This window comes from Rana temporaria, chromosome 11 (assembly GCF_905171775.1).
Source record: "Rana temporaria chromosome 11, aRanTem1.1, whole genome shotgun sequence".
NCBI lineage: Eukaryota > Metazoa > Chordata > Amphibia > Anura > Ranidae > Rana > Rana temporaria.
Window position 1 is genome coordinate 146,786,732 of NC_053499.1, and position 25,490 is coordinate 146,812,221.

At 47.2% G+C, this 25,490-nt stretch overlaps 1 protein-coding gene across 3 annotated transcripts in view; it reads left to right on the top strand.

The window, feature by feature from the left end:
- The window catches only part of ZCCHC14 (zinc finger CCHC-type containing 14), a 61,154-nt gene extending 36,375 nt beyond the window's left edge, over nucleotides 1-24,779 (top strand). For 2 of the 3 annotated variants that reach the window (XM_040329386.1, XM_040329387.1), the window contains exons 8-14: nucleotides 3,326-3,380; nucleotides 5,346-5,607; nucleotides 9,247-9,338; nucleotides 11,920-12,044; nucleotides 18,951-19,094; nucleotides 19,169-20,563; nucleotides 23,215-24,779. In XM_040329386.1, coding sequence (XP_040185320.1) covers nucleotides 3,326-3,380; nucleotides 5,346-5,607; nucleotides 9,247-9,338; nucleotides 11,920-12,044; nucleotides 18,951-19,094; nucleotides 19,169-20,563; nucleotides 23,215-23,270 — 2,129 coding nt within the window. In that variant the 3' untranslated portion in view covers nucleotides 23,271-24,779. The remainder of the gene's footprint in view (nucleotides 1-3,325; nucleotides 3,381-5,345; nucleotides 5,608-9,246; nucleotides 9,339-11,919; nucleotides 12,045-18,950; nucleotides 19,095-19,168; nucleotides 20,564-23,214) is intronic. The other variant, XM_040329388.1, reaches the window with a different exon arrangement.
- The last annotated feature ends 711 nt before the right edge of the window (nucleotides 24,780-25,490 follow it).

Consider the following 25,490-nt stretch of genomic DNA (forward strand, 5'->3'; position numbering starts at 1 on the left):
GATTTACGCTACGCCGCCGCAGATCTACGTGAATCTGGCCCTATGTGTAAGCATCAGCACAAAGGATACCATTGTTATACAGAGAAAAAAATCAAACAAATTGATAAACATGAGGAGAAATAGGAAACAGAATGGGGGGGGGGGGGGGCACATCATCCTAACAGTGGTGAGAACTCCATCTGTTTTTCCTGACAAAAAAAAAAAATCAAAAAAAGGTTTGTAAGGGACGGAATGATTCAAGTTGCCTTTAAATTTCATCCATCTGTGTTCTCATTGAAGAAGGGACTTGTTTTCGATCCAATGCTGTAAATTTCACTTTAGGAAATTTCTAGTTGTGAATTTGAGCAACATGCCTGCCAACTGGGAGATAGAAATTGCCTAACCTCATGCTGTGAATATGTTTGTACATGTGGCGCCAGAATTCCTGTTTTTAGTTTTGTCATCATAAAAATTTGGCACAATCGCGTGACAACGAATACACCGCTCCTTTTGTTTGACAGTTGGCAAAGTGACGTAGTTTTGAAAGTCTCGCCATTGGGTAATGTGACCATTCCTTTCGCATTAGCAGTCCTCCCCCCCTTTTTCCGATAAGTAGTCCTTAAACCCCCCCCCCATCCCTCTTTTGGATCAACAGTCCCCCCCCCCATTCTTGTTAAGTGTCCCCCCCCCCATATTGCATTGAAAGTCTCCCCCCCCTTTCCATCAGAGTTCCACTTTCCCATCAGAACCCCCCCCCCCATCACATTGGAGTTGCTATGGGCTGTGTAAAATCATGTAGCGGGCCAGGTGTGAGAGCCATGACTAAGCATCTATCCATGATGTGAAACATGTTAGCTTTTTTGTCCCCTATGTCCACTTTCCACCATTAATTGCAGTGTTGCATGAATTTTTGGATGTTATACAGCTTTGGATTTTATCTTTTGTTCATTTTGTTTTAATAAATCGCCTATCAGAGTGCGGCAGTCCAGGAACATTTCTTTTTTCCACGCTTCCTTGGGCTACTTAGGAAATCACGGGAAGGAAAGAGGACTGGACAAGTAGGGAAAGTCCGGTGGAGGAAGTTTTAAAAGCCGTAGGAAAACAGAAGAGTACAGAGGCAGTGCTGGGACAAGATCACGTAGAGCTCAGGGCGGACATGCCAAATTGCGCCCCCTCCCTTCCCCAAGACGTATGAGCGCTATGTGTCAGCAATAGCTCCCCTTTAGCACAACCCCCCCCCCTCCAATTTTCTGCTCCTAGCACAAATACCCCCCAATCATTCCTACTAGCTTAAATCCCCCCCAAGAAAAAATGTCCCCTCTTAGCACAACTCCCCCCCACCATATTATCTTTTCTAGAAGAAATCCCCCCTCTTAGCACAAAACCTCTTCCTCCACCCCCCCTTCCCTCTCAACCCAACTCCAAATCACTACTCCTAGACCACCTCCCGAAATTTCCCTTCCTAGAACAATTCTTACCCCTTGAGGCCCCCCCCCCCCCCCCAAATTTCCTTTCCCAACACATATTACCTCCACCCAATCTTTCCTTGTAGTGCCCCCCCCCCCCCCCAACCCTAAGTTATACTGCAGTGCCCAGGGCCTCCTGCCCACCCTTTGTCCCGGGCCCTGGCGGTGGTTTACGGGGTGTGGAGGAAGGTAAGGGTAGGGAACATAAAAAGAGATGGAAGGGAAATAATTGGTTCTATGGGGGCTATATAGTGGTTGGAAAGGCTGGAGCGGTGGATGATGATTTGGGAGGACCCTATGGGATGGGGAAGGGACCAAAGCTCCACATCAGTGTTCACCTCAAGGAGTAATATGGGCATAGGAAGCTGTGACGGTAGTAGAATGATATCCCCGTCAAATATTCCCTTCTTCCCATAAAAGAAAATCACCCAGTATTCCATGAGTAGAAATCCCTGGGATCGCCCAATAATCCACACATGAGCCAAGCTTACTGCTGGAACAAGAGACACTTTAATGGCAGCATTCAGCTAGTTATATAGTTTACAAGCTAATCATCAATCAAAGAACAATGAAATCTCCACCCCCTTTCCACACACTGGGCTCCCATACAGATTATAGGTAGACACTTTGGAGCCGACCCTGTAGACACATCTCTTAAGGGTAAACACAGGTCTTCTTCACACACACAATAGATCAATTACCCTTTAAAATAGAGAGCTGGCTGGGGGTGGGACATTAACATTTCAACAGTCTGTTAGCCTGCCCACCCTTTGTCCCGGGCCCTGGCGGTGGTTTACGGGGTGTGGAGGAAGGTAAGGGTAGGGAACATAAAAAGAGATGGAAGGGAAATAATTGGTTCTATGGGGGCTATATAGTGGTTGGAAAGGCTGGAGCAGTGGATGATGATTTGGGAGGACCCTATGGGATGGGGAAGGGACCAAAGCTCCACATCAGTGTTCACCTCAAGGAGTAATATGGGCATAGGAAGCTGTGACGGTAGTAGAATGATATCCCCGTCAAACATTCCCTTCTTCCCATAAAAGAAAATCACCCAGTATTCCATGAGTAGAAATCCCTGGGATCGCCCAATAATCCACACATGAGCCAAGCTTACTGCTGGAACAAGAGACACTTTAATGGCAGCATTCAGCTAGTTATATAGTTTACAAGCTAATCATCAATCAAAGAACAATGAAATCTCCACCCCCTTTCCACACACTGGGCTCCCATACAGATTATAGGTAGACACTTTGGAGCCGACCCTGTAGACACATCTCTTAAGGGTAAACACAGGTCTTCTTCACACACACAATAGATCAATTACCCTTTAAAATAGAGAGCTGGCTGGGGGTGGGACATTAACATTTCAACAGTCTGTTAGCCTGCCCACCCTTTGTCCCGGGCCCTGGCGGTGGTTTACGGGGTGTGGAGGAAGGTAAGGGTAGGGAACATAAAAAGAGATGGAAGGGAAATAATTGGTTCTATGGCGGCTATATAGTGGTTGGAAAGGCTGGAGCGGTGGATGATGATTTGGGAGGACCCTATGGGATGGGGAAGGGACCAAAGCTCCACATCAGTGTTCACCTCAAGGAGTAATATGGGCATAGGAAGCTTTGCCCTACTTAGCCTCTGACAAGGGAGGTTGGGACCGGACATCTACCAGGGTGACAGGCTTAAGTTGACTAGATGGTGGATCAGTGGGTGGGCGTAATAGGTGGCGAAAAATGTGTGTATTCCTGCTGATCTTTCTATGTATCTTGCCTGTCTTTGCCATATTCTCCATGTTCTATCTCCTCATCCCCTGACCATCTCAGCATGAATTTCCCATGACCATGGTGTTTTGCCAGCCCAGCTCACCCAGTTGTGTTTGTTGTGTACAGGTTCCAGCAACCCAACCCATGTTAAAGTGAACACAGCAGTGGGCCCCACTATACGGTATGTAAATCCAGACAATGAAAGTTTGATCTAAAAGGTCAGAGAACTTATTTTTTTATGAAGATCAGATATGATGGGTAAAATCAGTACGCTATATTTACAATGTTTGTGTGTTGGTTTCCACCAGATCATTCAGCTTCCTCCCACAGTCCAGAAAACCCCAATAGTTGTAGAATTGACTTCCTTCAAAATTGTGTGCATGCACCTGGTACACCCTGAATAAATGTAATCTCAACGTCAGAGTACACCGCAGTTCCTCTTCTCTGCCACAAGATGTCCTCAGTCTTCTTGGTCGAATGACGCTCAGGAGGACAGACTGTGGGTGCAAGGTGTCATGGCTCCGCCCCCTGGGCAGGGCTCCCTTTCACTTACAGTGTAGTGGAGACAATAGAGTGTAAGCTCTTCTGGTGCAGAGACTGATGTGAATTGCTCAATGTTCTCTGTACAGCGCTGCGGAATATGTGAGAGCTATATAAATGTATAATAGTGTGTGACTGTGGGGGGGGACATTAGAGTGTAAGCTCCTCTGGTGCAGAGACTGCTGTGACTGGCTCATGGTTCTTTGTACTGCACTGAGGTATATGTCAGAATTATATAAATGTATAATAATATTAGTGTGTGACTGCAAGCGGACATTAGAGTGTAAGCTCCTCTGTTTAATAATTTTACATTTTTAAAAGTAAAGTTGCCTGGAAGATGGGACTACTATTATCTTTTATCCCTTCTATGTGCACCACTCTGAACCTGGTATTACTTGGTTACCAAAGTCTCAATTTTTTATTTTTGACTTCAGTGCTAAGTTGTCCCCCCCCAACCCATCATACCCTTTTCCACTGAGATTGTCTCAACGGCCAACAAGCCGTTTTATTAAACAGGACGGGGCTTAGACCCAAAGTCAGATAGCTGGATTCATAAAGCTTTACGCCGGCGTATCAGTAGATACGCCGTCGTAACTCTGAATCTACGCCGTCCTAAATTTAAGCGTATTCTGGAAACCAGATACGCTTAAATTTGGCTAAGATACGAGCGGTGTAAGTCTCTAACGCCGTCGTATCTTAGGGTGCAATATTTACTCGGGACGCTAGGTGGCGCTTCCGTTGAGTAGAATATGCAAATTACTAGATACGCCGATTCACGAACGTACGTGCGCCCGGCGCAGTAAAGATACGCCGTTTCCGTAAGAGGTACACCGGCGTAAAGATAAAGCTGCCCTCTAGGTGGCGTAGCCAATGTTAAGTATGGCCGTCGTTCAAAATTTGAAAATTTTACATCGTTTGCGTAAGTCGTCCGTGAATGGGGCTGGACGTAATTTACGTTCACGTCGAAACCAATACGTCCTTGCGGCGTACTTTGGAGCAATGCGCACAGGCATATGTACAAGGACGGCGCATGCGCCGTTCGTAAAAAACGTAAATCACGTCGGGTCACCACCCATTTACATAAAACACGCCCCCCTCATCCTCATTTGAATTAGGCGCGCTTACGCCGGCCCCATTTACGCTACGCCGCCGTAACTTAGGAGGCAAGTGCTTTGTGGATACAGCACTTGCCTCTCTGACTTAAGGCGGCGTAGCGTAAATACGATACGCTACGCCGCCTGAAAGTTACGCTGCCCTACCTGAATCTGGCTAAGAGACGTTATGCTCTTGATAACAAATCTATACCAGTTTCAGAGGGGTGCACAGGGGAACATTTTCTGTCTCATAGAGATAATTTAATACTTCCTGTGTTGCTTACTCTCAGGCAGCATTTTCCATGTTAAAAGGGCTGACAAGTTCACTTTAAATATTTAAATGATGGTATAAAAATGCTGGACGAATGCAGAGAAGTCCCTGCCAGGGGGTGACCTCACTAGGCCAGGCGCCCGGATTTTTTCTGAGCCTTTTCTGTAATACGAACCGGCTGCCTGCGCTTTGCTGTGGGGATGCTGGCGCTTCATGTATATCGTTGTGTTCTTCCCCGCAGGCCCATATGTGGTGTCGCCAGTATCCAGTCTTCCCACAGCAGCATTGCACTGCACCATGGCGGCGGGGCCACCATCGGCGGATCACCATGTCCCAGCTCCTCCGCTGTGACATACCGGCCGCAGGTGGAGGCCGCCTCTACCGCCATCACCGCCAGCGCGCCAAGCCCGCAGACTCAAGAACAGCAGGAAATCCTGGAGTGGCTACGCAAGTTGCGTCTGCACAAATACTACGCCGTTTTCAGCCAGCTTTCCATGAAGAAGGTAACGACAGCCACTGTGTCAGAGCGTGGGATGCGGTGTACAAACTGATAATTATGGAAGGGGGAGGATAGATCGTACGTTAAATTAATGGTGGATGACTGCAGCTGTAAGTGATTTAATATCAGTTGTTTTGGGATGTTAACATTAAAGACCCTGTAATTTTGCTTAATCAGGGTCTCTTTAACTGCTTCCTATCCGGCCTATAGTGCAATGACAGCCAAGCAGGAGCACTGCCATCCTGGATAGACATCAAATGACGTCCTCCCAGGATCGTGCCTTGCGTGCGCATCGGCACAGTCTGTCAGCCGATGTGTCCAGATGACAAATTAGTGTACCACAGGGCTCGACAAATTCCGGTCGCCAGGTCGCCATGGTGACTAGAAATAGCGTCCTGGCGACTTGGCTTGGAAGGTGGACAAAAAAAAAAATGTTTTTTTTTTTTTTTTTTTGAGCTGGCGCCATCTGGTGGTGAGCCGTTGGTATTACAAGTTAAACAGCAATTCTAATGTAATTTTTCACAATTTTTCACTATTTTCACTGCCATCTTCTTCCCTCTAATTAGAACCCCCAAACATTATATATATTTTTTATCCTAACACCCTAGAGAATAAAATGGCGATCGTTGCAATACTTTCTGTTACACCGTATTTGCGCAGCGGTCTTACAAGCACACTTTTTTTAATTAGAAAATAAGACAACAGTAAAGTTATCCCCATTTTTTTTTAATATTATGAAAGATAATGTTACGCCGAGTAAATTCATACTCAACATGTCACGCTTCAAAATTGCGTCCACTCGTGGAATGCCGACAAACTTTTACCCTTTAAAATCTTCATAGGCGACGTTTAAAAAAATCTACAGGTTGCATGTTTTGAGTTACAGAGGAGGTCTAGGGCAAGAATTATTGCTCTCGCTCTACCAATCGCGGCGATACCTCACATGTGTGGTTTGAACACCGTTTACATATGCGGGCGCTGCTCACGTATGTGTTCGCTTCTGCGCGTGAGCTCGTCGGGACGGGGTGAGTTTTCTGGCTCCTAACTTTTTTAGCTGGCTCCTAGATTTCAAGCAAATTTGTAAACCCTGGTGTACCATATAATCGCTGTGACCAATCGGAGTAAATCACATAGCAATAGTACACAATGAATCAAATGTAAAAAATTCCTTGGGAAAAAACCAAAGGAAAACACTGCGCTAACACGTGATGATTAAATGATAATAGGTGACAAAAGCAGCTGGTACCTATTGCTCATAATACCCAAAGCAAAAAAAAAAACGTACATACAAAAGAAGGTACAGCGCTAATGTAAATGAAATGAAAAGTGAGTGAACCAAATAAAACAAAATATGAAAAATCAGAAAAATCTGTGGCTTAATTGAAAAACAACAGAAAATATTAATAAAAAATTCATATAATGTCCAAGAGTGAAAAAGAAAAAATTGCTGATCCTCCACCAATCAATAATTGACCATCCCCGACGACGTCTTACGACGAAACGTACGCAGGAGTGGCCAAAGTGTACCTCGTCATCGCTTGTGAGGAGAGAGCTATACACACTGAGTACAGCCACCAGGATTCGATTGTCAGCACGCGCTGGGATTTATGACAGGCTGTTATATATCTACTGAATTGTAAGTGCAACCCTTTTTCATTAAAAGACCTTTACATACAGTACTTCACCATGGAGCTTTTTTTTGTTCTTTTTGCTTGAATATATGAGCGTATCTTCTTCATTTTATCTGAAGTTTTGGAGCAGCTGATGATTCGATCTGTGCAACCTGCTGGTTTATAGTCCACTTGAGAGGACTTTAAAACATCTCTGGGCTCTAACTGACCGCGTTAAAAACGGTCAGGGGATCTGGTAAGCAGATTGAAATACCATCACACGGGTGTTTTCTTTTGGTGGAATATTAGGAATTTCGTTTGTTTCACCTTCACTTTTGGACTTTTTTCACTGATTTTCATCATTATTGCTATTACTAATTATATTCAATTATTGATTGGTGGAGGATCAGCAATTTTTTCTTTTTCACTCTTGGACATTATATGAATTTTTTATTAATATTTTCTGTTGTTTTTCAATTAAGCCACAGATTTTTCTGATTTTTCATATTTTGTTTTATTTGGTTCACTCACTTTTCATTTCATTTACATTAGCGCTGTACCTTCTTTTGTAAGTACACAATGAATGGCTTTCATTCATAGCCATTTATTGTTCACCCTGTAAATTTACAGCATCCGACTGACTTTTTCCATAGGAAATTCCAACCCTATGTATGCCCTATCGGAAATTCCGATGAATTCCATCAGAGTTTAAATATAGAACATGTTTTATTTTACTCCGATGGAATTAGTTGGAATTCCGATGAGCTTTTGGTCAGGCAAAAGCCTGATCGGGTGTACGCGGCATTAGTCGTATAGGTCCTTCTAGACCCTCTTCATAGTGGGCGTCCCAGATCCTTCTCACCCTAATGCATTTAATCTAGAAAGGGCTTAGTCATAGAGGTCCTCCAAGACTTTCCTCATAGATGTTTGCCAAGACCCTCTTAACGCTGATGCATTTCACCCAAAGTAGGATTAGTCATAGAGGTCCTCATAGACATAGACCCTCCTTGTAGTGGTCCGCTAAAGCCCTCCTCAATTAGACGCACTTCACCCAGAAAGGGCTTGGTCGTAGGGGTCCTCCCAGACCTTCCTCAAAGTTCTCTGCCCACTAGGCTTAGTCATAGAGATCTTACTTGTAAAGGTTCATTCAGTCCCTCCTTGTAGTGGTCTGCATTTCACCCAGATTCCTAGTGGTCTGCCAAGACCCTCCTCACTCGAATGCGTTTCACCAGGAAAGAGGTTACTTTGTTTTAGAAATCTTGGATAAAAGTCATAGGTGTCCTCCCAGACCTTCCTCATAGTGTGCTGCGCAGACCCTTTTTTCTCTGATGTGTTTCACATGGAAAGGGCTTAGTTGTAGAGATCTTTGTCATAGAGGTCTGTCCAGATCCTCCACAGTGGTCTGCTCAGGCCCTCCTTACTCTTGACACATAGGTGTGCGCAGCCTATTGCATTAGGGTGTGCACCCCAAACCTCGCCATATGCGTGGGGTTGCCATTGAGACCCCTGCGACCCCTGAAGCTGCAGCAGTGGCAAGTGGGGTAACTAGGGTGAGCCTATGCTCTGACACATTTCACATGGAGAGGAGAGGTCCTTCCAGATTCTCCTTGTAATGGTCTGTCCAGACCCTCGCCGCCATGACCTGCTTCACCCAGAAAATAACGTGGTTATAGGGTCTGTCCAGCTCCTCCTTATAGTGGTCGGCCTTGAGGTTTGCCCAGACCCTCCTTCCTTAACTGATGCATGTCACCCAGTCTTCGTCATGGTGGTCCTCCCAGACTCTTCTTCCTCTATATTGTCAGGTATGTCCATATAGCTGTAGGTAGAAAGAGCACCTGTCTTTGGATATAATCTGCTAGAATTTTATATATCTGGTAGGAAGAAACAGTGTATGGTATTGTCTCCTGATATGGTTATCCTTTGTTTTCAGAGACTGTTTTGTACAGCTACATTTATAAGTGGATTTAAGCTTAGTATACAGGTATGAGGTTTCTGCTCCAGCCTCTCACTCATTCTCTTCTGTCCTGCTGCAGTTCTTGAGTCTTACTGAGGAAGATTTAAACAAGTTTGAGTCTCTAACGATGGGTGCAAAGAAGAAGCTGAAGACCCAGCTGGAGCTGGAGAAGTGAGTACCAGCAGGGGGCACCGTCCTCAGTTGTGAAATGCAGCCACTAGGGGGGGTTTGTGAGCAGAAAATGGAAGTCTCACCCCGGTGAATGTGCAGATATGTTTTGTAGGTGGATTTAGTAAGTTGGATGTAAACTCTAACTGGATGGGATTTATTTTACTCCTTTATCGTCATTGTTTTTACCTTGCTTTCATCTTTTGTTACATCTCAGTGCTGCTGATCTCCCGCAGCCACTTCATGTCTACATACAATCCAGCGATGGCTGCATGACATTTCTTAGGGAGGCTTTCTGATGGTGGTAACAATGAACTATGTCTGTGTTATGTGTGTTGAACCAGCCACTTGTAGTCTCCATCAGAGGCTGGGGTGACAACGCAGGAGTACAGTTAGGAGATGGGGGACTGAGCGTTGTCTACTATAAGGGGCCAGATCCACAAAGAACTTACGGCGGCGTATCTATTGAAACGCTGCGTAAGTTCTACGATGCTCCGTCGTATCTTTGTTTTGTATCCACAAAACAAGATTCGCCTGAATGTGGGCTAGATCGGACTGACGTACGTCTTGGTACGCCGTCGGATCTATGGTGCATATTTACGCTGGCCGCTAGGTGGCGCTTCCGTTGATTTTCGCTTTGAGTATGCAAATTAGCTAGATACGCCGATCCTCAAACGTACGTCCGCCCGGCGCAATTTTTTACGTCGTTTACGTAAGGCTTTTTCCGGCGTAACGTTACCCCTGCTCTATGAGGCGTACGCAATGTTAAGTATGGACGTCGGGACAGCGTCGAATTTTCCATCGTTTGCATAAAACGTTCGCGGATAGGGCTTTGCTTAAATTACGTTTATGTCGAAAGCATTGACTAGTTGCGACGTGATTTCGAGCATGTGCACTGGGATACCCCCATGGACGGCACATGCGTCGTTCGTTTAAAACGTCAATGACGTCGGGTCACGATTCATTAGCATAAAACACGCCCACCTCTTCAGAATTTGAATTAGGTGCGCTTACGCCGGCACATTTACGATACGCCGCCGTAACTTAGGATGCAAGTGCTTTGTGAATACAGCACTTGCCTCTCTAAGTTGCGGCGGCGTAGCGTAAATGAGATGCGCTACGCCGGCCTATATATGCGCCGATGTTCGTGGATCTGGCCCAAGAAGTGCAAGCTTTTAATACAATTTTAAAATATTGAAAATGACTTATGAAATGACAATTACAGCTTATACTAAATGTAGGGGATTGAGCGTACATCTACTTCAATGTGCCCTGTGCATTCTAGAAGACTATACACCAGTGATGGCGAACCTTGGCACCCCAGATTTTTTGGAACTACATTTCCCATGATGCTCATGCACTCTGCAGTGTAGTGGAGCATCATGGGAAATGTAGTTCCAAAACATCTGGAGTGCCAAGGTTCGCCATCACTGCTATCAGCCATAACATTATGACCACCCACCATAACCTGTCAAGCCATGGACCCCACTAGACCTCTGAAGGTATGATGTGGTATCTGGCACCAAGCCGTCAGTAGCAGATCCTTTAAGTCCTGTAAGTTGTGAGGTGGGGCCTCCATGGATGGGACTTGTTTTTCCAGAACATCTCACAGATGCTTGATTGGGTTGGGATCTGAAGAATTTGTAGGCCAAGTCAACAACTTGTGTTCCCCAACTGTTCTTTTTTTTTTAAAGTCAACCGCTACAAATACTGCAGCTGCTGACTTTTAAAATAAGGACACTTACCTGTCCAGTGCGCCCGCGATGTCGGCACCCAAAGCCGATCTATCGCTCCTCTCTCAGGTGCTGCCGCCGCCATCTTTGGTAAGGGAATCAAGAAGTGAAGCCTTGCGGCGTCACTTCCTGGTTCTCTACTGCGCGACTCGCGCTGCACGATTCCACTGGTCCCTGCTGTCTTCTGTGACTTGTGTGGGTCCCAGAAGACAGCAGGGGGGAACAAAGGAAGTAACATAGATACCCGCGGGTGGCTCGGGTATCTATGTAAGCATCGGATGTTTTTTCACCTAAATGCATAGGATGCATTAAAGTGAAAAAACTGAAGCTTTACAACCCCTTGAACATCAAGCTGATAATCAAGTCCCCAATGTTGATTTTGTCGTTCCTTGTAGCTTGGATTTTCTGTATCTTATTGGACTGGCTTCAGCTCGCAGTGCTGTGTAAGTAACAATGTAAGGAGGGAAATACCATTGATGGTTACTTGAGGGGGGGGGGGAGAAGGCCCCCCTCCACTTCACGGAATGACTTTCATCAAATTATTATTATTTCTAAAGGAATTTACAACGCCAACAATCTACACAGTGCTTTACATATTGTATATTCACATCAGTCCCTGGAGCTTACAATATAAGGTCCCCATTTCACATACGTACTAGGGCCAATTTAGACAGCATGTCTTTGGATTGTGGGAGGAAACCGGAGCACCCGGAGGAAACCCACGCCAGCACAGGGAGAACATGCAAACTCCATGCAGTTAGTGTTCTGGCCAGGACAGAAAGGAACTGTATGAGAAGCCATGTGGTCTGTTTCATGTCTACATTTATCTCTTTTTATGTTTTGTCCTGTAGGGAGAAATCGGAGAAGAGGTTTCTGAATCCGGCACAGTGTTCCTTCACAAGCAGCGGGGTTGCCAGAGTCCCTCCCACTAGCCATGTCGGGCCAATGCAGAGCATCCACTATAACCATTCTACAGGTAGGATCACACAAGATTTCCGGACTACTAGCAATGGAAGTCGGGGGAAAGTCTGCCCCCCCCCCCTTACCCACTGCTGTCCTCTAAGGCCTTGTACAGACGAGCGAACATGTCCGATGAAAACGGTCCGCGAACCGTTTTCATCGGACATGTCCGCTCAGAGATTTTGGTCTGATGGTTGTACACACCATCAAACCAAAATCCCCGCGGACAGACAGCGCGGTGACGTGGCGGTGACGCGGCCACGTCCGCAAACCCGGAAGTTCAATGCTTCCACGCATGCGTCGAATCACTTTGACGCCATGCGCGGGTTCTCGGGCCAGCAGACATGTCCGATGATTCTTACTCACCATCGGACATGTCCAACGGACAGGCTTCCAGCGGACAAGTTTCTTAGCATGCTAAGAAACTTTTGTCCGCTGGAAACCTGTCCGCTAGGCCGGAAAATTGTCCGGTCGGCCCTACACACGACCGAACATGTCCGCGGAAACTGGTCCGCGGACCAGTTTCAGCAGACATGTTCGGTCATGTGTACGAGGCCTAAGAGACAGAATTACTAAGAGAGGGGACAGCGGCCTATCTGGATGTGCCATATTCTGCAAAAAGGGAATTGCTGCATTCTTTAGGCAGTATGTGGTTCAGATCCGTCAAGAAGGCAAAAAAAAAAAAAAAAATTGGATTAAACTAAAAAAATCTTAAGTCTATTTACATATTTCTTCAATCAGCAAAGTTTTTTTAACCCTATTCTGTTAGCATCAACAAGTATTTTTATTCATTTGTTCATCTTAGTGACCACATGCATGTTGGAGGTCTTACTGACATAACAAGCCTTCAGCCTGTAGATGAACGCTGCCCCCTTGAGGCAAAAGTGGGATCTGCAATGCCTTTTGTTTAGTAGTGTTATTGTCAAATACTATTACATTATTAAAAACATAAAAAATAAGTAAAAACTTTTTTAATTTTTTTTTATTGTAACAAGAAAGCCTTATATGTGATTAAAATGTAAAATAAAACAAATAAAAAAATCAGATATGCAAATTAGTCATAGAGCTATTGCCAAGTTAAAGCGGATGTTCCACCCCAAAAATATATTAAAAGCCAGCAGCTACAAATATTGCAGCCGCTGACTTTTAATATTAGGACACTTACCTGTCCTGGAGTCCAGCGCCGTCCGCAGCAGAGCACGAGCGATCGCTCGTCACCCTGCTGCTCCCCCCGCCATCCACGCTGAGGGAACCAGGAAGTGAAGCGCTGCGGCTTCACTGCCCGGTTCCCTACGGCGCATGCGCGAGTCGCGCTGCGCCCGCCGATTGGCTCCCGCTGTGTGCTGGGAGCCGAGTGTTCCCAGCACACAACGGGGGGGGGGGGGGGGGCGACGGGATGTGACGCAATGCCCGTCTTTTGCCCGTGAATGCCGGGCCGGAAGTGGGTGCAAATACCTGTCTTTAGACAGGTATCTGCACCCCCCTCCCCCCTGAAAGGTGTCAAATGTGACACCGGAGGGGGGAGGGTTCCGATCAGCGGGACTTCACTTTAGGGTGGAGAACCGCTTTAAAGCACATCTAAACCCTCGTAAAAAATGCAGCAAAGGGGCATCCTATTTAAAATAAAAACACTTAATTATTTTTAACTTATCGTATTTATCGGCGTATAACACGCACCCTAACTTTAAGAGGGAAGTTTCAGGAAAAAAACTTTTCACAGCCCCTGCGTATAACACGCAGGCACAGTTTACCCTCAGGGTAAAAAAGTGAGTGTTATACGCCAATAAATACAGTACTTTTTTTTTGCTTTAGAGCTGCATATGTCACCTCTGTAGAAAAAAGGAGCACAGTGCCTTGAAAAAGTATTCATACCCGTTTAAAATTTTCCACATTCCACACGCGTACCGAGGGCAGTCAGAGTCTGATCTCACCCCCATTCTAAACAGCGTTGCGGGCGTATAATGCACCTGCAAGACGATGTAGGCGTTGCCCGGAACGAGCGGCGTGCTGACGTCATCACCCTCATTCACTTGATCTCTACACGGACAGGTTTGTCTGTTTAGCGTCCGGCTGGCGCAACAGGTTCAAGGCTTGTCTTTGTTCACAGAAATGTGAGTTGTTTACCGTTTTTACCTTTTTATAAATAAATCATCTTTGGTTTTACACTATGTGAGGCTTCTCCTTCCTTGCATGATCGAACTGCCAATGAGAGATTTGAGTCTGGAGTCCATTTGATATTATACCATTCTGCGGATACAGCTGTTATCACTATCTTGTTGGATTTTACATGCTGATTTTGGTCCATTAGGACCTGAGGATCTGGTAAGCAGACTATTTGGCTAATGGTGGTGGATTCACACTGGGTTCCGTACGGGATCACGAGAGTACAGTCGTTTGGAGTATGCACGGGTGTTTAATATACCACACAACTTTATGGACTCTTTCATATATCTAACTTGATGGACTTTCACCTTTTATGTCACTGTTCAATATATTCATTAGACTCACAAGGATTTTTACTTTATTGTTATAAGTCGTCTATTGAAGATTGAACACTTATGTTGAATTGCTTCACGGTTCTCAACAGTTTGGTGATATAAGCACATGACATGTTCCTTTAGTGGTAGTTCATCTTGCATAATCCCATATCACCATATGTTTTCATGTTTTAATTTATTTAAGTTTATTTACCATTGGGTATTCATATATTCTATTTCACGGGTTAAATATATGCACTTGATATACTCCCTTAAAGCGGGGGTTCACCCTTAGAGGGCACTTTTTCCCCTTAGCTTCCTGCTCGTTTTCTCTAGGGCAGGGGTGGGCAATTATTTTTTCGATGGGGCCACATGAGAAACTAAAAATATTTTGGAGGGCCGGGCCAAAAGGCTAAACTCAATACTGCATAAAATCAATTGTATTTCTTTATAAAAAGCAGTAAATATCATTGTTGGAAAACTGGGGGACAGAGGCTGGGGACATGACACAGGAGGGGGACAGAGGCTGGGGACATGACACAGGAGGGGGACAGAGGCTGGGGACATGACACAGGAGGGGGACAGAGGCTGGGGACATGACACAGGAGGGGGACAGAGGCTGGGGACATGACACAGGAGGGGGACAGAGGCTGGGGACATGACACAGGAGGGGGACAGAGGCTGGGGACATGACACAGGAGGGGGACAGAGGCTGGGGACATGACACAGGAGGGGGACAGAGGCTGGGGACATGGCACAGGAGGGGGACAGAGGCTGGGGACATGGCACAGGAGGGGGACAGAGGCTGGGGACATGGCACAGGAGGGGGACAGAGGCTGGGGACATGGCACAGGAGGGGGACAGAGGCTGGGGACATGGCACAGGAGGGGGACAGAGGCTGGGGACATGACACAGGAGGGGGACAGAGGCTGGGGACATGACACATGAGGGGGACAGAGGCTGGGGACATGGCACATGAGGGGGACAGAGGCTGGGGACATGACACAGGAGGGGGACAGAGGCTGGGGACATGACACATGAGGGGGGCAGAGGCTGGGGACATGGCACAGGAGGGGGACAGAGGCTGGGGACATGGCACAGGAGGGGGACAGAGGCTGGGGACATGACACATGAGGGGGACAGAGGCTGGGGACATGACACAGGAGGGGGACAGAGGCTGGGGACATGACACAAGAGGGGGACAGAGGCTGGGGACATGACACAGGAGGGGGACAGACGCTGGGGACATGACACAGGAGGGGGACAGAGGCTGGGGACATGACACATGAGGGGGACAGAGGCTGGGGACATGACACAAGAGGGGGACAGAGGCTGGGGACATGACACAGGAGGGGGACAGACGCTGGGGACATGACACAGGAGGGGGACAGAGGCTGGGGACATGACACATGAGGGGGACAGAGGCTGGGGACATGACACATGAGGGGGACAGAGGCTGGGGACATGGCACAGGAGGGGGACAGAGGCTGGGGACATGACACATGAGGGGGACAGAGGCTGGGGACATGACACAGGAGGGGGACAGAGGCTGGGGACATGACACAAGAGGGGGACAGAGGCTGGGGACATGACACAGGAGGGGGACAGAGGCTGGGGACAGGCAGCCACTGTTTAATCAATAACAATTGATTAAACAGTGGCTGCATGTGATGGCACAGTGGCTGCGTGTGATGGCACAGTGGTTGCGTTTGATGGGCACAGTGGCGACAATTGATGGCACAGTGGCTGCGTGTGATGGGCACAGTGGCAACAATTGATGGCACAGTGACTGTGTGTGTTGGCACAGTGGCTGCATGTGATGGCACAGTGGCTGCGTTTGATGGGCACAGTGGCTGCGTTTGATGGGCACAGTGGCTGCGTGTGATTGGCACAGTGGCTGCGTTTGATGGGCAGAGTGGCTGCGTGTTATTGGCACAGTGGCTGCGTGTGATTGGCACAGTGGCTGCGTTTGATGGGCACAGTGGCTGCATGTGATTGGCACAGTGGCTGCGTGTGATTGGCACAGTGGCTGCGTGTGATTGGCACAGTGGCTGCATGTGATTGGCACAGTGGCTGCATGTGATTGGCACAGTGGCTGTCTTTGGGAACAGTGGCAACAATTGATTGCACAGTGGCTGAGTGTGATTGGCACAGTGGCTGCGTTTGATGGGAACAGTGGCTGCGTGTGATTGGCACAGTGGCTGCGTGTGATTGGCACAGTGGCTACGTGTGATTGGCACAGTGGCTGCGTGTGATTGGCACAGTGGCTGCGTGTGATTGGCACAGTGGCGCCAATTTATGGTGGCGAAGTGGCTGCGTGTGTTGGCACAAGTGGCTGCGTGTGTTGGCACAAGTGGCTGCATGTGTTGGCACAAGTGGCTGCGTGTGATGGGCACAGTGGGTGAGTGTGATTGGCACAGTGGCTGCGTGTGATTGGCACAGTGGCTGCGTGTGATTGGCACAGTGGCGACAATTTATGGTGGCGAAGTGGCTGCGTGTGTTGGCACAAGTGGCTGCGTGTGTTGGCACAAGTGGCTGCGTGTGTTGGCACAAGTGGCTGCATGTGTTGGCACAAGTGGCTGCATGTGCTGCGTGTGATGGGCACAGTGACCCCTCCCGGCCCTGCCTACTGTTATCACCGCGGCGGGGAACATAACAGACAGCGTTCGTTTGAACAGCTGTTTTCCCCGCTGCGCATAGACACTCCCCCTTGGACGGATCTGTCCAATCGCGAGCAAGGGGGAGTGTCTATGTGACTCCCCCTTGCTCGCGATTGGACAGATCCGTCCAAGGGGAAGTGTCTATGTCATAGACACTCCCCCTTGGACGGATCTGTCCAATCGCGAGCAAGGGGGAGTGTCTATGTGACTCCCCCTTGCTCGCGATTGGACAGATCCGTCCAAGGGGGAGTGTCTATGCGCGGCGGGGAAAACAGCTGTTCAAACGAACGCTGTCTGTTATGTTCCCCGCCGCGGTGATAACAGTAGGTTGCGGCGGCGGGGGTGGGCCGGATTAAAAGGTCCGCCGGGCCGTATACGGCCCGCGGGCCGTAGTTTGCCCAGGTCTGCTCTAGGGGAATCGGCTATTTGTATTAAAATATGTGCAGTACTTACCCGTTTTCGAGCTGCATCTTCTTCCGTCGCTTCCGGGAATGGGCGTTCCTTCTTGATTGACAGTCTTCCGAGAGGCTTCCGACGGTCGCATCCATCGCGTCACGATTTTCCGAAAGAAGCCGAACGTCGGTGCGCAGGCGCAGTATAGAGCCGCACCGACGTTCGGCTTCTTTCGGCTACGAGTGACGCGATGGATGCGACCGTCGGAAGCCTCTCGGAAGAATGTCAATCAAGAAGGAACGCCCGCTCCCGAAGACCCATACCCGGAAGCGACGGAAGAAGATGCAGCTCGAAAACGGGTAAGTACGGCTCATATTTTAATACAAATAGCCGATTCCCCTAGACCGAACGAGCAGGAATCTAGGGGAAGAAAAAAATTTTTTTTAGAAATGGGTGAACTCCCGCTTTAAGTGGTAGTATATATATTCATCACATAAGTTATCAGATTCAGAGCGACTATATATATTTTTTCCATTTTTGTACACTGTTAGTTCACAGATTAGTTGCTGCCTATCAATCTAGTTTCAGGCTATATTTATTTCTAACCAACATAGCGCAGTTGTTTTCCTCCAATTACAAGTAAAACGGGGGGCTTGGGGGGCCGTCATTGCCAGTTTTTTTTTTCACCTTAATGCATGCAATAAGGTGAAAAAAAAACGACCCTTTACATCCCCTTTAATGAGTATTTGGTCCGGTTAATCACCAGGCCAGAGTATACTCCAAATTTCTCTATGACCAACATCACTGTGCTCAGGGAGTCAGCAGTGTCTCCCAGGAGTAGCATAGTGTTGTCGGCATAGAGCATAGTTTTTCTTGAAGTCCCCTGTATTTGAAACCACTGATAGATGGATTAGACCTGATCAAGGCGGCCATGGGCTCAATCGCGACGGGAAAGAGTAATTCGGGACAATGGACATCCCTGTTGGGTACCCCTGTGGAGATGGAAAGGTAAGGAGATGTGGCCCACCTCTCTTATAATTTCCTGTGGGGAGCTATATAGAGATAGACCCAGGAAAAAAACGTGTCCCCAAAGCCGAACTTGCCCATAACTGCCTAGAGGTATTTCCACTCTATGCTCCCGAAAGCCGTATGGGCATCCAGTGACAGCAGTGCCCTGTCTCCCACATTATCTGGCTGAGTTAACAAGTTAAGAAAAGGTCTACAGAGATTTATGACCGTAGATTTTTGGGGGATGAATCATGTTTTATAGGTTTAATACCACTTTAAGTGATGCATGCTGGCACTCCTAATTTTGCCTGGGCATCTAGGCATCATTGACCACTGGTCATGTAAGGGTTTAAAAAATGACATAATTTTTTACTTTCTTGGTAGAACTGTCTGTAGACGTGGAGCCGACAACTTCTCAAATGCCTCAAGAAGGCAGCTCGTCATCCGAGTACTCCAGTTCCCCTTCCAGCCCAATGGGACTTCAGACACGAGAGGAGAGCTCGGACAGTGCAGAAGAAATGGACAGGCGTAAGTAGCCTAAAATATCCCTGTTATCTATAAAGCAGTCTATGGTATGAGTTCTAATCATTATTTTTCTGTAGGTCTCGGAAGACACTTGGACTGCACAGAGAAAGAAAAGTCGGTCTTGTTGGTGAATCACTTTACGTCGACCTCGGTGCGCCCGACAGCCCAGGTTCTGCCTGTTCAAAACGATGCCGGATCCAGCGCTGCGAATCATCACACTCTGCCAATTCAGATCATTACTGGGACCCCGACTCATTTCGCTCCCCTCCACCTCATCAACACGTTGCACAAGTCAGACCGCGGAGGCACTGAGATCAAACTCCTCCAGTCTCCGCACTCTCTCCTGTCTTCAGAGGAAAGGAGCAAATTGGCTGCACCCAGAAGCAGCATCAAAATCGAGAAGAGCTTTGGTGGCATGCTTCTTGATGTCAAGGCTCCATCTAACCCTTTGCAATCTGGACATGTCCTCTCTATAATGCCTGACAGCAGCTCTATGGCTCAGACTATGGCATTCGGTGTCCGCACCAAAGTCGGCAGTTCTATGCCTGGGGAGAGGACGATGAAGCCGACTTCGGTGTTGGTGGACAGCAGCATGCCAGTTGCTCCATCGTCCGCACCAGTCTTCCACGTTGCCCGAACACCAGTGAAGCTTCTGGTGTCATCCGCTGATTCTTCCATGGTTGGGCAGATGTCATGTTCTAGTGTTTCCCCCGCAATAATAAGTCCCAGAAATGTTCTCTATACAGCCAATACCAAAGTTGCCTTCTCCACCATGAGTGGTGCACCGGTAGCTCAGATGTCAGGCAACTACTGCGCAAACAGCAATGCCTCTTCGAGCAGCCTCACGTCTACATCGTACAGCAGCATAGCCAACCTGCCCAGCTGCTCAGTTCCCAGCTCAAACCCGACATCTGTATCTGACAATAGCTACTACAGCGGCGGAGGAAACTCCCCGACCATGAACTTGCAAGTTGCCAGCCAAACGTCAGGCCACCACCACCTACACCACCAACCGCAACAGTCCCAGACAGGGTGCACCGTGTGCAGTTCTTGCGGGTGCAGTGGCAGCTGCGGGAGCAGCGGCGTAGCTGTCAACTACGGCAACTATTTTCAGCACTTCTCGGCACCCTCCATGTTTCCGTTTTCAATCATGCCCTTCAACCCCATGTGCAATAATGGGTACATCAACACCCAGCAATACAACAATAGCTCCTCCTTCCCTGTCATGCATAACCCTTACAGCAACAGCCTGAACCCCGACTCCATGCTGACTGGGCAGCCAAGCTTCTCCATACCCCCTATGCAGAACTTTATCACTGGCACAGCGGGGGTATACCAGCCTCAGGGAATAATGGGAGCCATTAACGGCACGCTGCACAAGAAGAGCAGCAATGTCTCGTGTTATAACTGCGGGGTCAGCGGGCATCGAGCGCAGGATTGTAAGCAGCCATCGATGGATTTTAATCAGCAAGGTAATTTGGGGGCACGGGTGCATTTAAAGGGATTCTGTCGAGTTTTTTGTTTTTCATTCTTGTTCACTAGGGCAGTGGTCATAAACCCTGTCCTCAGGGCCCACTAACAGGCCAGATTTTATGTATTACCTTGGGGAGATGCAAACTAAAATACTGCAATCACTGAGCAGCAAATGATATCACCTGTAATGTATTTCAGTTATCTTGCAAACCTGGCCTGTTAGTGGGCCCTGAGGACAGGGTTGATGACCACTGCACTAAGGGACACAGGATGTCTTAAACCTTCGGGTTAAACTGCCACTGGCAAACAAAAAACTGTAGGCCTGTTCAGGATAAACTACCATGACTCAAATGTGTGCTCATGAAAGAGCTTCAGCTTAGCATTGTTAAAGACCTTTTTGCTTCTTTAACCTTCAGTTAAGACTCTTCGCTACATCACCGCTGGAGCTTTGTCTCTTCAGTTGCAGCTGTCATCCTTATCCTGGCTTTTGGCATGTCACATCTAGACCCCCCTGGAACTAGACTTTGCAGGGAAAGCCTAGAAGTGACCTTAGACTGCTGGCTTCCACATGAGGTACAGCTGAGCCGAGCACCAGAAGCCTACTGTACCTTATCTGCATAGGTCACTTGGCATCTTTATTCCCTCTTCCTGATGATTTTTGTAGCAGAATGGGTTGCATTTCTTTAGTAGAATAGGGATACTAAAAGTTCATTTAAAAAAAAAAAAATTAAATAACAAACATGTAGTACTTACCTCCACCGTGCAGTCCATTTTGCACAGAGTGGCCCCCAATCGCCTTCTTCTGGGGTCCCACGGCAGCTCTCGCAGCTCCTCCCCGCAAGAGCTAACCCCCTCTGGGAAGCTCTCTGCCAGGGGGGTTACCTTGCGGGTGCACTCCTGTGTGATACATTTGGCGTCCATAGCCGCCAAGTGTATGACTCAGCCCCGTCCATAGACTCCCATGTTAAACATCAGTCTAGTCATGGACACAGTGAGGCATGGGCACAGTGAGGCATGGGCACAATGAGGCATGGACACAGTGAGGTGTGGACACAGTGAGGCATGGACACAATGAGGCATGGGCACAGTGAGGCATGGGCACAGTGCTTATACTCGAATCAATACGTTTTCCCAGTTTTTTGTGGTAAATTAGGTGCCTTGGCTTATATTCGGGTCGGCTTATACTTGAGTATGTATGGTATATAAAAAAAATGTTTGAGTGGGGGTTCTAAATACCTTATTTTAACCACTTAAGGACCGGACCAATATGCTGCTAAATGACCCAAGGGGTTTTTACAATTCGGCACTGCGTCGCTTTAACAGACAATTGCGTGGTCGTGCGACGTGGCTCCCAAACAAAATTGGCGTCCTTTTTTCCCCACAAATAGAGCTTTCTTTTGGTGGTATTTGATCACCTCTGTGGTTTTTATTTTTTGCGCTATAAACAAAAATAGAGCGACAATTTTGAAAAAAATGCAATATTTTTTACTTTTTGCTATAATAAATATCCCCCAAAAACATATCTAAAAATAATTTTTTTCCTCAGTTTTGGCCGATACGTATTCTTCTACCTATTTTTGGTAAAAAAAATTGCAATAAGCGTTTATCGATTGGTTTGCGCAAAATTTATAGCGTTTACAAAATAGGGGATAGTTTTATTGCATTTTTATATATTTTTTTTTTTTTTACTACTAATGGCGGCGATCAGCGATTTTTTTTCGTGACTGCGACATTATGGCGGACACTTCGGACAATTTTGACACATTTTTGGGACCATTGTCATTTTCACAGCAAAAAATGCATTTAAATTGCATTGTTTATTGTGAAAATGACAGTTGCAGTTTGGGAGTTAACCACAGGGGGCGCTGTAGGAGTTAGGGTTCACCTAGTGTGTGTTTACAACTGTAGGGGGGTGTGGCTGTAGGACTGACGTCATCGATCGAGTCTCCCTATAAAAGGGATCACTCGATCGATGCCGCCGCCACAGTGAAGCACGGGGAAGCCGTGTTTACATACGGCTCTCCCCGTTCTTCAGCTCCGGGGAGCGATCGAGACGGAGCGGCTATAAACGAATAGCCGCGCCGTCGTCCCGGATCGCTCCTGAAGCCACGGGGACCGCCGCAAGTACCGGAGGGGGTCGCGATCGGACCCCCGGCCGACGTCAAGCAAAGCACGTACAGGTACGTACATGTGCCTGTCCGTGCCATTCTGCCAACGTATATCTACATGCGGCGGTCCGGAAGTGGTTAAGAGATCTGGGCAGCACATCTGATCCCGGCTATCTAGGTGATGACGTCATTGGGCGATTCCCACAGACTTCTGGGATATTGGCTTCATGTGTCCCAGGAATCCATGGGAAGCAGGGCTTGCTGCTTTCGCCAACCGTACTTGCCTATCTGGGTTCTCGTTTGATTGACAGTAATTGACATGTCAGGAGTTTATTCATAGGGGCTTATAGTTATTGAGAGGTCCATGTAAAGAGACAAGTCAAATAATCTTACGGAGGGAGATAATACGGGTTACAGACGAGACTGTCTGTGCTTTTTTAGAAGGAAATTTCAATTGTAGAAATCTGTACAGACATCAGGGTAAGATGAAGAAATATTTCCTTAACCATATTAAGCCCTCACCTTTGTTTGTCATTCTTCAGGTACTTTCCATCTTAAATACGCCCCACCATCAGACGGTTTGGACTCTGCAGACTAACCCTCCCCGACACTATTATTTGAAGATGGTGCCAATGGAGCCCCTGCATAGGAGCGGGAGCCCTGGCATAAAAAAGGTGCTTTATTTATCCCAGACTGAAGTAACGATTCTTCAGGTACTCTTCTTTTCTGTGTTGCCAAATTCAGCTTCAAGGATACGTTTTAAGAGAAGCGCTTTGAACCGGGCCCCAGTAAAGCTCCGGTTTTGAAGCCTATTCAGCGGAGGAGAAACCTAGAAAGAACTGAGACTGTTCTCCACCCACATTTTAAACTTTTCTAGGGCAGCTACTATAAATGTCAAGGTAAAAATGGGTGTTTATTTACCCGCTAAGCAGCTCCAGCTGCTGGAGATCGCTGGGAATTAATCACTGGGATACTCTTGCGGATTGCACTAGGGAAGAATGTACAATATCTTTTTTTTTTTTTTTATTATTATTTCATGAAATGTTGCTGGGATTTTAACAACTTTGCAACACAAACCATGGACAATTCCTAACTTTTGCCGAAATACTAAACGCTCTGCCTGGCCTCCTGGATCCTAACCAGTAATGCTTCAACTTTGAGGATTTTTGCACTTTAACGTTTCGTTTTGTTACTTTTTTTTTTTCATTGGATCTGTGTTACGAACTGGGGATCCTCCGAAGCTCGTTTTATCTCCTTCGGAAATTTGTTCCACCAAGAAGAACTGCGAAGGACATAGTCCCAAACAGTTAAAAGGAAGCAGAACAAGAGGCCATTGGCGCTAGGTCGCTGTCAGGGCTAGCGCCTGACCATCGCAGTATTATTTCGAATTACAACAAAGGGCTTTAGCTAACTCGAACTCTCGAACTTCTAAAAAAAAACACTAAACTGTAAACACTAGGGTCCCACCATCGCTGGTGGTCTGTCTTTTTTTAACACGTCCTCGACATTTTAAGAATGCTTCTTTGCTCTCTTGGAAGTTCAGGATTTTGTTTTTTATACGGTTTTACAAGGACTACGTACGGATGAACTGATCTTTAGATTAAAATGCTCTTTTTTGGTTATTTTATATTTTATTGGGGTCATTCTTATTATTCCAGACCCTTCAGATCTTTGAAGAGCCACAAAGTATTGAGAGCCTGCAGATGTCTGCAGACGGGTTATTGAAAGCCTGCAGACGAGGTATTGAGAGCCTGCAGACGAGGTATTGAGAGCCTGCAGACAGGGTATTGAGAGCCTGCAGACGGGTAATTGAGAGCCTGCAGACGAGGTATTGAGAGCCTGCAGACGGGTAATTGAGAGCCTGCAGACGGGGTATTGAGAGCCTGCAGACGGGGTATTGAGAGCCTGCAGACGAGGTATTGAGTACCTGCAGACGAGGTATTGAGAGCCTGCAGACGGGGTATTGAGAGCCTGCAGACGAGGTATTGAGAGCCTGCAGACAGGGTATTGAGAGCCTGCAGACGGGTAATTGAGAGCCTGCAGACGAGGTATTGAGAGGCTGCAGACGGGGTATTGAGAGGCTGCCGACGGGGTATTGAGAGCCTGCCGACGGGGTATTGAGAGCCTGCAGACAGGCGAGAGACATTATAAACACTAAATTGACTTTAGCACTTGCTTTTCAGTCACTGTACTGACAATTTTCAGCTCAGAACTCCTGTGGAAACCAAAGACAAAACACGGTGGAGAAGCAGAGCTGGTTAAGCCATTCAATTTTCCTTACTGCTTCCTCGGTGCAACACCGTTGACCCAGATCCGACGGTTCTGAGTTTGCTTTTGTTCTTTTTGATCTGCATTCAGTATGTTGGTTCCTGCTATGGGTTCTATGCAATGGAAACACTATGGATACTTTAGGCTGCTCATCTCAGCCATTTTTTTTGCATGGGGCCTACAGCCAATTGGTATTGAAAGGGTGGTCTAACACCATGATAGATTTAAAGAACAACAGCCAAGTTATGAAATTTCCAAAATACCAACTTGTTCCAGAAATGATTCTTCAGATCTTCTTCCATGGAATCAGTTGCCCTCATTTTTGACTGAGAGTCAGACCTAAACTGTAGGTTTGAGGAAGTCCTTCTGTATTACATTGGTCTTTTCTTTAGCCTCCCTGCTGGTTCCCTAGCAAAGCTGCTACTTCTGTGCTACAGATCTTAAAGCGGAGGTCCACACAAAAATGGAACCTCCGCTGTCCGGATTCCCCCCCCCCCCCTCCAGTTGGCACCTTTCAGGGGGGAGCAGATACCTGTCTAAGACAGGTATT